The sequence below is a fragment of the Nymphalis io genome, chromosome 15 (genome assembly GCF_905147045.1).
Source record: "Nymphalis io chromosome 15, ilAglIoxx1.1, whole genome shotgun sequence".
Classification (NCBI taxonomy): Eukaryota; Metazoa; Arthropoda; class Insecta; order Lepidoptera; family Nymphalidae; genus Nymphalis; species Nymphalis io.
In genome coordinates this window covers 7,699,533-7,717,385 of record NC_065902.1, presented here as the reverse complement: position 1 = coordinate 7,717,385, position 17,853 = coordinate 7,699,533, and the positions used below count along the sequence as shown (strand labels likewise).

General features: G+C 30.7%; 4 protein-coding genes across 6 annotated transcripts; 2 read left to right on the top strand and 2 right to left on the bottom strand.

The window, feature by feature from the left end:
- The first annotated feature begins 1,476 nt into the window (after nucleotides 1–1,476).
- LOC126773698 (transcription elongation factor SPT4) lies at nucleotides 1,477–2,522 on the top strand. Its single transcript, XM_050494777.1, has 4 exons — nucleotides 1,477–1,728; nucleotides 1,800–1,906; nucleotides 2,121–2,176; nucleotides 2,343–2,522. Exons 1-4 carry the CDS (start codon nucleotides 1,660–1,662, stop codon nucleotides 2,459–2,461), a joined length of 351 nt encoding a protein of 116 aa, XP_050350734.1. The 5' UTR covers nucleotides 1,477–1,659; the 3' UTR covers nucleotides 2,462–2,522.
- Nucleotides 2,523–2,726: 204 nt separating this feature from the next.
- LOC126773700 (TP53-regulated inhibitor of apoptosis 1-like) lies at nucleotides 2,727–3,848 on the bottom strand. Its single transcript, XM_050494780.1, has 2 exons — nucleotides 3,598–3,848; nucleotides 2,727–3,527 (listed from the first exon to the last, which is right to left on the bottom strand). The coding sequence occupies exons 1-2, from the start codon at nucleotides 3,742–3,744 to the stop codon at nucleotides 3,426–3,428; spliced, it is 249 nt and encodes an 82-aa protein (XP_050350737.1). The 5' UTR covers nucleotides 3,745–3,848; the 3' UTR covers nucleotides 2,727–3,425.
- Nucleotides 3,849–4,374: 526 nt separating this feature from the next.
- LOC126773685 (ESF1 homolog) lies at nucleotides 4,375–10,293 on the top strand. The gene is made up of 8 exons (XM_050494760.1): nucleotides 4,375–4,991; nucleotides 5,208–5,331; nucleotides 6,265–6,367; nucleotides 6,851–6,968; nucleotides 7,279–7,469; nucleotides 8,749–8,950; nucleotides 9,087–9,281; nucleotides 9,607–10,293. Exons 1-8 carry the CDS (start codon nucleotides 4,511–4,513, stop codon nucleotides 10,269–10,271), a joined length of 2,079 nt encoding a protein of 692 aa, XP_050350717.1. The 5' UTR covers nucleotides 4,375–4,510; the 3' UTR covers nucleotides 10,272–10,293.
- A 96-nt stretch (nucleotides 10,294–10,389) lies between these two features.
- Nucleotides 10,390–17,652, bottom strand: LOC126773683 (DNA (cytosine-5)-methyltransferase 1-like). 3 transcript variants are annotated; one of them, XM_050494755.1, is made up of 8 exons: nucleotides 17,618–17,652; nucleotides 16,902–17,007; nucleotides 15,742–16,159; nucleotides 15,174–15,387; nucleotides 12,092–15,095; nucleotides 11,518–11,698; nucleotides 11,175–11,356; nucleotides 10,390–10,540 (listed from the first exon to the last, which is right to left on the bottom strand). In XM_050494755.1, exons 2-8 carry the CDS (start codon nucleotides 16,986–16,988, stop codon nucleotides 10,460–10,462), a joined length of 4,167 nt encoding a protein of 1,388 aa, XP_050350712.1. In that variant the 5' UTR covers nucleotides 16,989–17,007; nucleotides 17,618–17,652; the 3' UTR covers nucleotides 10,390–10,459. The 3 variants fall into 3 exon arrangements, with proteins under 3 accessions (XP_050350712.1, XP_050350711.1, XP_050350713.1); XM_050494754.1 differs by lacking the exon at nucleotides 17,618–17,652 and adding an exon at nucleotides 17,127–17,476; XM_050494756.1 differs by lacking the exon at nucleotides 17,618–17,652 and adding an exon at nucleotides 17,198–17,215.
- Between the last annotated feature and the right edge of the window lie 201 nt (nucleotides 17,653–17,853).

Genomic DNA, 17,853 nt, shown 5'->3' with positions numbered 1-17,853 from the left:
AATCACATTAAAAGGCATAAAACTACTAAAAAAAGCTCTGAAATAGAAAAATATGTAACTAAAAAACTTTAAAAAAATATATAATTACTATGTCTCAAATGCTACAAAAGTTGAGTTGGGCTTTCGAACACGGTATATAGGTAGGACCTTTGCCAAATTTTTGAGCGCCAAACCACGCCAAACGATATAGAACAAGACAGGTTACTATAGTGCGCCTATATACCTATTGTAGTCATATATCATTTATTTATTTTTTAAATTAAGAAAACTAATTGAATATAAGCAAACTCGATCAAAAAAAAAAAGTTCAAAAACGTTCTTACAAGTACAAAAACAAAAATATAATGGTAATACAAAACCATATAAAAGCGCTACGGTTTATGAACCGCACACAAGTCCCAGATTCGAACCTTCGACTATTGTGTCAATTCCTGGCACAAGCTTTAAGTTTAATTGGATTACTAAAATTCCTAATATTTGTAAATTCCTTAAAATGGGGATTACTATTATTCTCAAAAAACACTATAATAATGTACACGAGGGAAGCCGCGGGTGGATAGCTAGTGGCAGCAATTCGAATGCACTCAAACTCAATCACTGAACGCTCTCAAATCACACAATGGAAAACACTGAAATATCACAAAAATAAAAAAATAGTTTTATTGGATTTTGACACATCTACCAGCCTTCCCTAATTATTATCTTAATTAAAAATATTTTAAGAAAAAAGTAAAACAATAAATTATTATTTTTTTGTTAACTATCAAGATTGCTTAGTCACAGTGACAGCGCTGTGTCGTAAACTTTAAAACCCGATCGAGTCGTCGTCATGCGTAAATACCTAATCTTGAAAAATGGAATTTTGTGATAGGCCTCTTAATATAAAATTACTAAAATATAAAAAATAATATTAGTCAAAAAATGTCCATGATTATTATAATATAAAATCAGCAATCACGATCAATAAAGAACGAAAGTAATCAAAAATGTAGAGTGAGTTAGTCAAATTAGTGTTCCAGAGGATCCCGGCGCGCCTCAAATTCAGAACAATTTAAAGTTATTCCGTAATTGTGATTGATGATTACACGTTGTAAACGTAGTCTGGCGATAACTGTAACGAAATGTGATTAAAGCTATTACTTTCCAGTGGAAGTGGCTCTCTAAGCTGGTCTAACTCTATTAAGCTGTGGAATATGATTTATAAAATAAGCACATTTATTTATTATGTCTTATTTAATAATAAGGAAAAATAGTCTTTTTTGCTTAAACTTCTCGTTAAGAAATAAGTTCCTCTTTGATATTTGATATCTGTTTATCTTATTAAAAAGTAATAAACACTATTAAAATGACCAGCAGCCTTTTTTTATAAACTTACATTAACGGTTGTAATGACATCACTAAAATTGTTAATCTATAATATTATTTTGACATCTTAGATGTATAAATGTTGTCAGTTTGAATTTGACATTAATAATATAAACTGGCAGTGGTAATGGCTTTTATGATTTACGGTTACCTACTTCATTTTGATAGTTGTGATGTGTAATAAAAAAATAACAGTTCAAATTTGTTATAATATTAGTGAATAGGTTCACAACATTTCTAAGAATTTTCAGAAACGCCAGAAATCCTATTTTCGTTTAGTGCAAAAAATCTATCATGTCTTTAGACACAGTACCTAAAGATTTAAGAGGCCTACGGGCCTGTTTAGTATGTTCTTTGATTAAGGTAATTCCAAGCAGTTTTACGTTTAGAATCCTTTTAAAATTCTGTGGTACCTAACATTTATTTGTTTTTAGACATTTGATCAATTCGAATATGATGGATGCGACAATTGTGATGAATTTCTTCGTATGAAAAATAACAAGGATAATGTATATGATTGCACAAGTAATAATTTTGATGGGTAAGTATGTGTATCTAGTGGTTAATAGATTAGAAAATTATTTAATGCTTATTTTGTTATAAGTGTCATAAAAGCTCTATTTCATAAAGCATTACTTTAGCGTCAAAATAATATAACAGATTTACCTTCTGTTTAGACTTAATTATAGATCTAATAATTTAATTTTTTTTAATGGATAAGTGCCCCATATAATGTAACATATTTTTAATTTCAGCATGATTGCTGTTATGAAACCTGCCGATAGTTGGGTTTGCAAATGGCAAAGAATTAGTAAGTAGCATATATTTTGATGATTGATTTGAATTGTATTGCTGTTACCTAAGCACAACTTTTTCTTTCTTCTCATACTTTTGCATAAGGAAATTTAAATCAATTCTCATCCATGTTCTACTTTCATCAAAATAAATATATCTAAACAAAGCATTACTTTTTGCAGGTCGGTTTTGTCAGGGAGTTTATGCAATCTCAGTCTCCGGACGACTTCCAGCAGGGGTTATTAGGGAAATGAAAAGCCGTGGTATTGCTTACAGACCTCGTGATACCAGTCAACGATAAATAACTGACACCAATTCACTATTAACATACTAACCAATAGAAATAAATATTTTTATATTTATGATGTTGTGTTTATCTGAAGAATTTGATTTCATAAAAATGATATAAATTGATATATAGTTTTGCTACAATAAAATTGAAACCCTTAGGTAGTACCAATTCAAACTTTATTAAGATTGCTCGACTATATTATATACAGACCAATATTTTTAAAAATACAAATAAATTTCTTGATAAATAATTCTTGTACATTATCCTTCTAAATTACTATTTAGTATTATAACACACAAAATACAAACAATATACATCATAATCACAAAAAATATACATCATAATCATACTGAAAATATTAACAGCAATTTTATTTATTCATTCTTACATAATATTAATATTTAATTTTGCACTTGTCTTGATAGCTTATTTGGGTGCTACTTGTTTGTTTAATTAAGGAAACAAATATTATTAATTATAAATTTAATATGCCACCAAAATTACAATCTATCAATAAATTTCTGTTCTAATTGTACTTAACATTATTAAACAACACAAAAGTTTTTTTAATTAAATTTTATATGCTATTACTATTAATTTAATATTAAGCTCCAGAACATTTAAATGAATACTAACAATACAAGATATATGTTATTATCATTAAAATTATTTTGGGATATTCTATTATTACATATGTTTTGTAGCATTTTTTATCACAATAAAAATTGCATGATAAAAATCAATACAATTCAATGAAAAACATTTACTATTTATAAACTTAAAACAGCAACATTTTGTATGTGTCATTTTATTTCATAAATAAATGCATACTTTCAAATTTCTAAAGTAACTATGTTCAATTTTTATTTTCTGTAATAGCTGTCTTTAATACGTTATTTGAAATTTCAGTATTAAAAACATGCCAAAAGGTAATTGGGCTAAATGCACATAGAAGGCTGCAGATTCCCGATTGTCAACTGCTGCTTTCGGAAGGTGGAACTTTGAACTCATTATCTGTCCCTAAAACATCTTTGTCTACTTCTTTGAAATCAATACTTTGTTGCTTCATTGCTTTCTGAAATAAAAATAATAATGATGAATCGATAAAAGAGGTATAATGTGTGGTAATGTACAATACGAATCACCTTTACACATTCTTGATAAACCTTAAAAATTCCAGCACACATGGAGTCATCATGGTCGCCTTTAAGAAAACGCTCCGAAAACCATGAATTAAAACAATCATCATATTTTTTCTTTAATTCAGTACACTCTTCTCCTATGCTATTCATTATATTTTCTTATATTACGTAATAAATTTAAAAACTAACAATAGCCAAAATTATTGCAAATATTAGTTTTATCTTTTTATCGGCTATTTTGACATTTTTGTCAAAGGTGTCTGTCAATGTCAAATAGAAAGACTATTATAGGAAGGTACCTAACCTAATTAAACCCTATGTAGAAATATGTTTATGGTTAAACCTCCAAAAATTCACTTCATTAAAATTTCAACGTATTAAGCATATTTTACAAAATTGAAACTAGTAAAGTAAAAAAAATAATATTTTCTATTGTTAGGACTTAAATACTAATAATATATTAAGCTTTAAAATAATAACTTTTAATTATTTTTTCAAATGAGCACGTTAGTTTTTTCAGAACTGATCTTTACTTGCTTAAAGTTAAAACAACGTGCAACGCGTCCTAATACTAATAATAATGATTATAATAAATAATACTTATACAGTAATAATGATTATTATTTATTGTATATATAAGCCGAAAAAAAACAAGCAGCAGTTTAGTAAAAAAAAAATACTTATATTTTTATTGCCTTCTTTTTCTGGTGTCAACATTACATCTGTATTTATCACAACTGTCAATTGTCATATGTCAGTGTCACTATTAAAAATTGTAACATTGAACACATGAGTTGAAAACGCTTTTAGTGGTTATATATTTTCTTTGGTTGAATGTTGATATTTTATTTTAAGAGGTTATGTCATATGGTTTCGCAGTATTTAATTATCTTTTAAAGCAACACTAACTAATAAGATGAGTGATATACTAAAAGACAGCCGATTTGCAAAATATCTTAATGATCCTCGTTATAGACAAATCCCTAAACATGAGCGAAAAGTTAAAATTGATAAAAGATTTCAGTCAATGTTTAGTGATGATAAGTTTAAGGTTAAATACACAGTAGACAAGCGAGGAAGACCAGTAAATGAAACATCCACTGAAAATTTACGAAAATATTATGACTTGGATGACTCGAATGATGATACTGATGATGATTTAGAACCTAGTGATGAAGCTGTATCAAAAAAAGAAGAAACAAGTGAAAATGTTGAGAAAGAAAAAATAAAGCCGGGGCGTTTTGTTAGTAGACTCCCAAGTGACGATGAAGATAGTAAAAACGAAAAGAATGACCAAACAAAAATATTTAAAAATGACAAACTTGTTCGTGGAAGTTTAGACAAAAGAATTAAAAAAAGATTATTAGATTTAGACATTGATTATGCTCGTGGCGAAGGTAGGGGGTCATTTATTATTATTCATAGACTTAATTTTGTTATTGAATTTACATAACTACTAAGTTAACATTCATACTGTACAAGTGTTTCTATGGTATAATATAACTTAAATTTAAAGTACTTTCAAATAAAATTTACAATAATACATCACATATGATATCATCATTGAAAATATCATAAATGCAAAAATTAATCCCATTTTATGAATACTTCAGGTGTGATCATGACTGACTCTTCAAGTGATGAAGGAAGCAGTGAAACGGAAGATGAAAGTGAGCTAGAACATGAGTGGGGACAGCTGGATGCCGATGCAGAAACAACTGAAGAATCAACACGAAGGTACAGGATTATTTTGTACCATTTGAAAATATTATTCAGTCTTGTTTAAATACATGATTTTTGAATTTTATTGAACAAATTCTTGGTCAGAATATTTATTTGTACTTAATGATTTGTAGTCAATGATTTGTTTTAAGCGGACCCTGGCGTTACTAGGCGGGAAAAACGCTAGGCAGAAGAAGAAGAAGATTTGTAGTCAGTACTATATGTATTGGGCCATCTAACATTGTAATTGTACATTTACAATTACAATTTTAAATACTCATTCACTGCCAAGCTCATTTACTAAAACCTGTGTGGTGCAAAAAATTGTTGAATGTACATTTTCTATCCCATTGACACAAACCACGTAACATGGTTCCTCGATGCTACTGTACCAGTGCACTATCGAATACTTCAATCAAAGAATGGATAACATTAAGCCAATGCCACTGTGTCTGGAACTAGATTCACATACCTGCAAGGAGGATTGTCAAGATTACTTATTTACTAATAAATTAATATAATTTATTGGTTGATAATTGATAATTTAATTCACAATGCTGGACACAAAAAATTGATAAATAATGTTAGGCTTGTTTAATAACATTATTAGGATACAATTAGTCATTTTATTCTTACTTATTGTGTTTGTGTATGTACTAACTAATTGTATCACACTATAACTATTATATCATATAATAAATTTAAAAAAAAACATTTGTAATTACTTTGGCAGTGAAAGTGTTAAAAAACACTTTAGTATAATAGGAGCTATATCTATATTTTGAATTTTAACCGTTAATTTCACTCACAATACCAACATATTTCTCACCATTGCCTATTGACATCTTCCGCAGTTCTCTTGGTGAATTTTTGTCCATGCAAACCTGACCAAACATTCTTTTATTATTATGTTGAGTTATTAACTTAGTTCTTATTTTAAAATTCCAGGCTCGCCATCTGCAACATGGATTGGGATAATATAAAGGCAGCAGATCTTATGGTTCTTCTCAGTTCATTTTTACCTCCAGGAGGACTCATACATCATGTTACTGTTAGTTAAAACATAAATGGCAAATATTTGATTAATTTTCTTTTTTTTTTGCAAAATAAAAAGCCCTCTTACGAGCGTTAAAGCTTATTCAACTATGATGTCCTAGTACTAGTTGATGGATGCAGTTAACAGAATTTTATCTAACACACATTTAGGTTTCCTCTCAATGTTTTCCTTTAACTCCAAGAAAAAAATTAGTTATAATCATGTGGAAACTCAGTTCTTACTAAGATTTAACCCACAATTTTCTGCTAATATTCAGGAATTTCATCTATTGGATTCTTCTTAGTTGTTTGGTTATGGAATCTAAATATATAAATACATAATTCCAAAAGTTAGGTATTTAATAATATTTCCATTATATATTTAGCTAGATTATATATAATATAAATCATAGCTGAAACTGAAGTATTACAGCTAATTGTAGACATATCAATTAATTAATCATTATATATATATAATTACTTTTCACTTCTTTTTAAGATTTATCCCTCTGAATATGGATTGAAAAGAATGCAGGAGGAAGAATTAAGAGGACCAATTGAGTTAACAGAAAAGGTAGATGAAGAGCATCTTTCAGATGACGGTGGAAATGAAGAAGGTAAATCTGCATTATAAAAGTACTATTTTCCTCCCGCAGCTTCGCTTGTGTGAGAATTTTATAACAATATAAATAAACTCACTTTCGCAATTGTAATATTAGTTAGAAAAAAAAATGTAATCAAGGCTTTACCATAATTTCAATTATCAAAATAAAAAATCAGTTTAATACAAAATTTAAATAAACTTTATTGTTGTAGGCTTAAGTCCTTATTTTAAAATTTTTGCCTTTTAGAATGTAGATTCTACCAAGAATAAAGAAAAAAAAAAGTATTTTAATTGTTTATTTATAAATCATAAACCATCCTCAGGTTCAACATATCACATGGAAAAACTAAGACGTTACCAACTAAATAGACTAAAGTATTATTATGCTGTTGTCGAGTGCGATTCCGTGACAACGGCCGACAAGTTGTATAGCGAATGCGACGGCATGGAGTACGAAAGTAGTGCCACCAAGGTTGACATGAGGTTCATACCGGATGATGTCACTTTCGATCAGGTAAACATATATATGTAGTTAGTATAAAAAATAGCTTAAAATAGTTTGAGAATATAATAGCATTTGAAAGAGATTATATTCTAGCAAAACCTTTTTTAGCCAAAAGCGAGAATACTTGATTGAAGCAAAAGTTATTTTAATAATGTATATTAAACATTTAACCGCCATCACTTACGGTTTTAAGGAGACGTAATATTACATTTTAAAACATTTAATTCCGAGGACGCCAGCGGTGTCCACAACATTTAATCGTATTACGTATATTAACATGCCAAAGCCGCCCATTGGCGTTTTAGTTTCCAGCTTTATTATCTAGATTCTAGAACAAATGACAATAAATAAAAACCGATATATCAGGAAATCCTCAATTTTATTATTATTTCGCTATAGCCAAGTTATAGTTAAGTACTTATTTGTAATGTGGATTTAAACTGCATCAATTAGTGAGGCCTTTAACGTTGAGTGTTTTCTTAAAATGATATGTAAAGTTTTCTGATGGCCAGAACATTTGCTTCCCTACAATAACCCTACTAGGTCTACAGTAGGAAATAAGCGTGGTTTAGTGAGAGTTACATCATTATTTGAGCTCCTTTAACTTCAATTATGTGAATTTTGTTAAAGCCACCCCACCACCACCCATACGGATCCGTATGGTATTGGGAGGAATCTTTAATAGCATACTGTATGGTATGCTATTAAAGATTGACATGTTTCATATTTTTAAAAATACATTTAAGTTTTCAGATTTCTTGTCTTAATTGTGCCACCAAGATGTCCTTTATTATAAAGATTTTTATTAATTGTTATAACTAAGAATTTGTTTACTATTTCGAAAGGTGTTTTATTCATATTTAGATATTCAAATAAAATAAAACCACAAACCCACCCGGTTTGTGGTTTTATTCAAGTTATTAATATTTTTTATTACGTTCCATACTTTTTTATTATTATTTCCAGCAGCTTTAATTTAATTTCCTTCATAGTGCTTTTTACATTTTTTTTAAATTTTATCACTAACATTTCTGTAATGTTTATATGTGATTCTTAGTGTCTCATTATTTACCTCTAATTTTTATATAAGATCAACAAATATGTTCATGCACTGATCTGGATTGTTATAAATATCATATATGTCACTAAAATCTAAATCTTCATCATACAAATCTAGTCATCCTTTTAATGTGTCAAAATTTATTATTATTTTTTTTTTATAAATATCATTGGTATTTTTATTCATACATAAATTCCTACGGTGATGAGTTAATATTTTAATACACAGGAACCTCGCGAAGTTTGCACAAAGTTACCTGATTTGACTAAATACAAACCTCGATTGTTCACGACGACTGCCTTGCAACAGGCCAAGGTAGATCTCACGTGGGACGCAACAAATCCCAACAGAGCTGAAGTTATTAAAAGTGCATTAGATGGGAAAATTGACGATTTAGACCTAAGAGAATATTTGGCTTCTAGTAGTGAAGGTAATTCGAGTGTATTTTTATTAAATTCTAATGTTACATTATATTTGGATACATTTTAGGCATAAATATTGTATTTTAACTCTTTATAATTGTTCTTACTTAGAAAGACACTTCAACATTTTTAAATTATTTACAGATGAAAGCACAGAAGAACAGGAACAGAAAGCTGATGATGAAAATGAAGACCCTATTCAAAAATATAAAATGTTGCTAGAAAATATAGATAAGAAAGAAGAGAAAAAGCAAAACAAAGATATGGAAATGGAGATTACCTGGGGCTTGGGAGTAAAAGATAAGGCTGATGAACTGGTTAAAAAGAAAATTAATGAAGGTATGTTTTTGTTACTGCTTTAGTGTTGAAATATACGCCTCAAAATATAAATACATAAATGGTCAGTTATTTTTTTTAATGTAGACAACCAAATAAGACACCTGATGATAAGCCATCACTAGACAAGACAGAGACTTAGACCGTCATGCAACATCTATAGGCATTACATTGTCCTCGTATTTAATGTCTTAATCATCTTTAGGATACTATATGAAATAATTTAAAAAAGCACATTACAAAGTATTGCTGCAGTGCATACCCAGAAAGCATGCTTGCACAAACCCATTGAGGAAAATCTTTAAATTTTTAATTAAAAAATTTTCAGTTGACAAGAACCTAACACCTTTCGAAAAACTAGTGCAAAAGAGAAAGGAAAAGAAAAAAGAGCGTAAATTAATGAAGAAAAAAGAAATAGAAGACAATCAATCTAATGCTGATGATAATTCATCGGATGAATTACCTTCGGATGTAGACATGAATGACCCATATTTTGCTGAAGAATTTAATAAACCAGAATTTAAGAAAAATAATAAGAAGAAAACTGACCATATGATAAAAGATTGTAGGAATTCTGACGAAGAAGAAAAACGAAAAGCAGAGTTAGAATTACTATTAGATGAAGATGATGGCAAAGATCATTTTAGTCTGAAAAAAATACAAGAATCAGAAAGCATTACAAAGAAGTCTAAAAGAAAAAGGAAACTTAAAGAAAAGATGAAAGAACAAAAACAAACAGTCCCTGACTTTGAAATAAATCTACATGATCAAAGATTTTCTGCCTTATACGATTCCCATCTTTATAACATTGATCCATCTGACCCGAACTTTAAGAAAACAAAAAATATGGAGAAAATTATACAAGAGAAATTAAAAAGAAGGCCAAAAGATGACTTAATATCAGATAACAAGCCTAAGAGAACAAAAGAAGATAATGAACTAAATGTTTTAGTTAAAAATATTAAAAGAAAAACAAAACATGTATTAAAGTAATAATACTTTTTTTCCAATCATAAGCCTTTTATTTACATGAAAGTCAAGAAAATAATAATATACTTCAATATTATTTAACTCTTAAAATTTATACTTATAGTTATTAAATAAAGTCGAATTCTATTAGTATAGTATATAATTGTTACATAATTATTGTGAGAAGTTACATAATAAAAAGTATGTCGCTGTTATAAATTTGAGGTGCTCAATGCTTTTTTGATTTCTCTACCCAAAGCTGCACCCAATGGTGGTGGAACTGCATTTCCAATCTGTAACATATCAAATTAGCATTATGTGACTTAAAACGCAACAGTTGAGACTATATAAATATTTAGAGATTTTTTAATCGCCGGTTAACTTTTATTAATGAATACTTATGAGAATAAAACAGAATAAGAATAGGAATGAGATGTTTCTTCAAAATTACTTTACAATAATTTTAAACTTTAATACAGATAATTAACTGGCGATTAAAGAAATCTGACGTATCACTTACAAGACACGATAATTACGACATTTCAGTACTATGACGATAAAACTAATATCACATATTATCTGCATGAAAGATCCGTGTACTTTTTAACATATAAACATTATAAATGCCAAAAGCTTAAAAGTAAACTAACTTTGGTGCCTAATTCAATGACAATCCAGGCAGGCTTGCCTAAAGCTTCTACTAGTAAATTTATAAATACAACATATTTGATAAAATCATAATAATATATACGACAATCTAATAATAAATAATGAAGAGTTAATTAATCAGGCTGCTCGGTAAACTAAGACATCTCAAATAACAATAATCATACAATCATTAATTGCTTTATATTTACTAGGATGAATAGTGGTGCCGAGGTTAAACTCACTGGTCCTTCATCACTAGATAGCTTTTAAAAGACTTACCTGGCGATGCTTGTCCTGCACGGAGCCTGCAAAGAGATACGTGTCACGGAAACCCTGCGAGCGCGCACACTCGCGCACCGACACGACGCGATGCTGCTGTGGGTGCAGCACGCGGCCCTGCTTGCCCATGGGCTCGGGGTCTGTCACCGTCGTGCTAAAGTACCCATCCCAAGATATGCGACCTGCAGAGGATTTTCTTTATTTGTCAAGCAAATAAGCGCAAACAATGTACTGCAACAACAATAAACTGAGCAACGGAAATACCATTACAACCGATAAACATGCGAGAGATCGGAGGAATCCTTATAAAATCAGAAAGTTTATTCTAAAAATTATCGTTAACCGTAGAGGCCGGCCCAGTTGTTATGTCGGTTGGCTGTATGTGGCAGGCACCAGGGGATGAGTGTGTTCTCCTGCTTGTCTGCGGGCGAGCAGGGCGCGCCACTCGCGCATGCGCACACGCCGCGCAAAGCCCCTCGCCCGGAGCGACCGTTCTTCTTGTCTTCGTGGCGGTAATGCAGCACCTGACGAAACGTTTATTCATTAACGTTAGACGTATGAAGATTTTATGTTTTTAGCTTTTCGGTGACGTATCGAACGTGATATTAGCTTTAATCATATTAAAGACACTGAACTCCTGTCTATATATATAAACTATATTATAGCTTTTTTAAATAGGTGTTTTGTTTAAATAAACTTTAAAGACATGTCAACATGAGGGTCCATTTACTGACACTGAAATAGTTAACTATCTCTATGTTTGCTATGCTTCAAAAATGCACCAACTATTACACAACATTTTACATGTTTAAGTTTATAACTAAAGTTAATTACTGGTTTTTTTATCATGAACCCTTATTAACAGCACAAAAACTTTTATTCAGAGATACGGCTTTAGATATACCTTTTTTCCTTACCTTGCATTTAGTTCCATCAGAGAGAGTGACCGATACATTTGGCAAGTCTCTCCAGTCTGAGCCAGGGGTGGTCGGTATTCTGCTCATACGCGCCTGTATCAACGGTGCCATGTTTTTACAAATGTGGTCGCGCAACCTTGTCGTCTCATCCCTGCTCCTCACTAAGCGTTGGAAGTACGTTTCGGGCATGGATCCATAATCTATTTCGATTTTGTTGGCTCCGTTGCATATCTGTGGCAAATCGCTCATCGCATCTTGGATCGTACATGTCCGTCGTGGAGCAGATTCGTCCCATTGAATATTTGTCATAAATCTTTTACCGTCGATGGTGGTAGTCAACGAGCAAGCGCGTCTGCTAAACACGTGCGTCGGTTCTGGATATAATGGTAGTTTGTAACCGGGAGCTGCTGCTAATATTATTAATCTTCTTCGCGTTTGCGGTACTCCATAGTTACCAGCTTGCAGAATACCAAATGTACACTGGTAACCCATATCAAGCAGTGTCCTAAGTGTTAATTTTAAAACCATACCTTTCTTAAAAGCTACAAAGTTTCTCACATTCTCGAGAATAAAATACTTTGGTCGATAGAAGTCGCAGAATGAGAGATATGATGCCACTAAGGAGTTTTTAAAGTTTGAATACTCTCTAGAGTTAAACCTATTCATACCGGAGAAACCCTGACAAGGTGGCCCGCCACAAAGTAGTTCGACTTCTCCTTGCATCGGAAGCCTCAGGCCTCCTTCACTATGAGTTGCCCCAGACATTGCTTCTTTCAGTAATGCATTGCAATCTTCATTAAAAATTATACAATTCTTATTGTTGAGGGAGTAAGCGTGGGCTGCAGCTTCCACATTCTCTACAGCCCACCGACACTCTGCTACGCCGGACTGATGTAGCCCTTCAGACAGGCCACCGCATCCAGCAAACACATCTAAAGTTCTTAAAGGTCTTATATTTATTTCCGGATTTGCCCCAATATTAGGTTCTAATGGTTTGCTCGACTTTCCTTTACCTTTGCCCTTATCTTTTCCTTTATCTCCACGTCCTACACTTTTTGCTTGTTGTGGAACATCTTCAATCTGTCCAGTAGCGTTATTATAAGCCATTCTAAAATAAATCCTACTTGGATCTTTTTCGAGCCAATCGTAAATATAATCTTGCTGTGGAATATTATCTACGTAAACTAACTGACAGGGCCCTACAACTGCTGAAAATGGTACTTCTTTTATTTCATCACTCCAATAAACAACATTAAGATCTTCATGGTGGGGAAATCTACTACTTGTATTCTCAGGTCTGTATAAAACGTTGACTTTAATGTAAATATCTTGAGGTACAACAAGAGGTCCTTCACCTGCTGCAGTAATAGCAGCTACATATCCCACACAAAAAGGTTCACCAGTATCTATATTAGAACCTCGTAGGTAATTATCACTTTTTCTATAATATTCAGGGTAGATGTCTTCATCAACCTTTTCCAATTTCATCTTCCCATTACTGTTATTGTTGTAAGTATACTTGAATTTAAATGTTCCCGGTTTGAGAAATACGGCACATCCTTTTTTATAATCATGATCTCGCCACCTAACAGTTGTCCATTCACTTCTATTCATTTCAGGGACGACAGAAGTTTTTTCTGCTAGTTTACCAGAAACCTTTGGTATATCTTTCGCGTCACGTTTCGTTTTACGCTCACATGATGGACAGAACCTGTGCTTTCTAAGTTCATTTGGACATTCTGGGTCAATTGGGAGATCTTCAAACCGTGCTGTAAATCTTTCATAATATTTTTGATAAAAATAAGTTTTACCATCATCTTCAAAATATTCTTCAGCCACCTCTTTACCACCTAATTTAAACCAATCTTTAGGCGGATCTCTTTTTTCCACGTGTGCTTTTCGTAGAATCGACGACAAGGGTGCACCATGACAACATCTATTACCTAAAAATACTTCTCTTGGATCTCCAACCTCACCGAGGACTGTGTCAGAAGATCTTATAAATACTTCGGCATGAAAATAACCAGACTTAGGATTTATAATTTCTTTCCACATATAAGAAACTCTTGAGACTAATGCTGGAATATTTAGTTGTGATGTTTCCACCATAACAAAATCTCCTATTTTTAGCTCTGCTCCATCAATCTCAACACTCTCATAATAGACTTTAGTAGCATCTGCTTTAATAGGTTCCCCTATCCATTTCAGTTTTTTATTATTTGCTCCTGTTAATTTAACAGGCACAGTATCATCTATTTTATCAAGATGACGTTTTTCCGCAGTGTGTTGATATTCTTCTTCATCTTCAATCTCCGAGTCCTCTGCTTGTTGCACAGCCATATTGGGACAAAGTCTTCTAATGCATGCCTTTTTTGTCCGACCGTGGCCCCCAAACTTAAGCATAGCTCGACATGCATTGCATTCTCCACAATCTGGTAATTGACAAGCTTCACATACGCCGCATCTTTTTCTTCTTAACACAAGTTCATGGTTTGTCTTGTCTAATTGATTAGTAAAGAAACTTTCAAATGTCTTTCTTACAAGAGGTGTAGTAGTGGCTTTTGTCCATGCTTTTTTGTCTACCTTTTTGTAATCAATTTTCGCACGAACTTTTCTCTTTCCAAACTTAATACCCATTAACTTAATTAGCTCTCTCATACATGGCAATGTTATCAAAGGTTCATTGTCTTCATCAGCTTCTAAGCAGACAACTTGATCACAAACAAACTGGGCATGTTTGTGTAGCATTTCTTCGGACATTTTTTTATCATCTAAATCTGGAATAGTACATTCCCTTACCATTTCAAGTAAATCTTCATAAGTTGGTTGTAGGTAATGATATTCTTCTAAATACTCAACTACAACTTTGCTAAGCCATATTTTTTCATACAGATTGTCCATTAAAGGTGTATATTCTTTACTAGGTTTGAGTAGGTTGTATTCACCAAATTCTGTAGATAATGTAATGCAATTTTTCGTTCCGCCATCAAAACCATGTATAAACCTACAAAATTTAAAATCATGTAATAATTAATTATCAATTAATTTGTAGTTTTAAAACTGGGAAATTAATAAATATTACCATTCAATAATAGGCCCCACATCTTTCACTGGTATTGATTCATCATCAATATCAGGTATGTCAGAACAAATAGACTTGAGGTAACCTGACATATATATTCTTACATCACTTTCAACAAGGCCTCCATCAATCGGACACAAATGGCCTTGTTGATCGAATATTGAAAATCCTGTTATATTTGTTTGTGGTCTCTCCATTATGTCTCCATCTTCACCTGCAATAAATATGATTACATAAAACACTTTTAAGATGGGATTGAGGGGATGTGATTTTGTTTTTTTACTGTTGTTTATAGGAATCGTTTCAAGCACAAATACAGTGACTGAGGCATGTATTTCATGCATCAAAGCTAAAGACAAACAATTTTGTTTGAGAAGAAATTGGCTGAAGTTAAGATTAAAGGGAATTATTAGGCAGGTTAAAAAAAAAACAATAATTAAAGATAAATTAAATTTGTCTAAATTTACATACAATGTTTTCAATAATTACAAGTACTTTCTATTACAAAATATTTATATTATATAGGTTGCATACTATCAGTTCCACCTAGAATTAGAAGTATTCTTACCAGAGGCTAAAACTAATTTTTCATTAGTTAATGCTATAAATTCCTCTACAGCATCTTGAGGATGTCCTTGATAGTATATAATATCCGAGTTATTCAAAAATTGTCCACATATATCACATTTTTCCGTATCAGGCAAAATGTGTGTTTTTTCATTTTGCTTTAACAACTTATCTGCTTCTATTGTTTCAGATGTAACACTCAATTCATTTTTATTTAATTTGTTTTGGTTCTCATCAGCATCATTTTTACTAATAGCTTCAATATTGGAAATTTTATTCTCTTTAATAATTTCATTATTATTTTTTATAACTTTATTTGAATCATCAATAGAATCAGTTATTTCAATGTCACTTTTGATATCACACGTATCATCAGCATTTGTTTCACAAACATCCACAGTGTCTAATTTTATTTTTTTCTATAACATAAAAATTTCCATTGTAGTAATACTATTATCTCATTTTATACTTTACATAGTACTTACAAATAATTCAATTGTGTTGTTGAAGAAATTTTAGTTATTTTAATATGCCATTGCTTTCTAAGAAATTAGTAATCATTATTAACATGATTAAATTATGAATCTATTTATTTTATAAAGTGTATTGATAATTAGGAATCATATTTATTCGACACTGGCACAATAGATAATTTCCCATTTTATGTCAATGATTGCTCATTTACTGTCCTTTTATTCGCTCAATAAAGAAAAGCACAAATAGTAGAATACAAAAAACATGCCATTGCCAAGCCGCTCTGAACTATATATAACAAATAAAAATCATACAGGAAAAAAAATGCTTATATATATTTAATTCTGATAAGATGTTCTGATTACTACATATAGCACTAACAATATTTAATAAAGCTTATAAGGTTTTCTTTTACTGCATTAAAATACAAGTATTAATACTACATTATATTAATTTTGTGTAGTATGAAAATTAACATAATTTTTCAATAACTTAGGGTAAATAAAACTACTTTATTATAAAAATCTATGTGAACCTAATAATCGAAAAAACTACTGATACTATTAGAATGAACAAGTACACATTTTGATTGAAATGTAGTTCAGTGGAGTACGAATATATAGTATTTTTCTATAATATGATTAGGCACGCTACTAGAAGTTATTTATGTATAAAATGATTTCTTACAGAGTCATTTTTTTCAGGTTTCTTATCAGGGCTTCTACTGCGTTTTATAGTAAACATATTGGTAATTTTTAATTGATTATTTTTCATTGAAGGCTTTTGTATTGATCTGGAATGGAAAAAATATGATATAAATAGTATTAAGGTAAATGCATTGCGAATAACGGAGGAGCATAAAATATACAATTCTATAAAAATTTAAGCAGTACAATACTGGACGAAAGTTACTTGCGTATTGGAGAGTGCGAAGCATATTTTTGATCTCCATTGTGTTTATTTTCATCTATATTATCACTTACGCTAGTAATTGACGCCGGCATTTTTAATGTTACAGTTTACACGAATACATTTTAAATTTTATAAAGGTATCTTTAAACTATGTAGATAACAAAAGTTTTACAGTAAAAGTATCAAAAAGTAAATTATCAAAAATTATTTTTTATGTCAATCCAAAACAACCTAACCAACACAGCCAAAAGCGCGCCAAAAGTTTTTTTTTTATATTGGTGAGGCAAAAAATCAACATTGCACAGTCTAGCCTAAATCTTCTTTAAGTTTAATATAAGTGTCAAGTTCAGTTTCATTAATCGCTAGTAAGTGTAATTATTAATAAATACATTTATTTATTTAAATCTTAGGCTAAGAGTGTCACAATAAAATATCTATTGCTAGAAACAAAAACCAAAAGTATAAACTGTAGGTAAATTAATTATTAACACCTCACTTCTTCTTTCGTAGTTCGGCTACAAGATTAGAATAATTTCTAAAAATAGATGAAAATCTGAAGAAATAATAGGTAATGTCCAAGATTTAATGTAATGTAATGTAAGTAAAAAAGATGGATTTTCACTTTAACCTTAGACACAAAAATAAAAATCAGTCACGGAATAATACTTAATATTACTCATTGATTTCAAATAGATTTTTTTCTCATATGTACTGATATTAAATAATA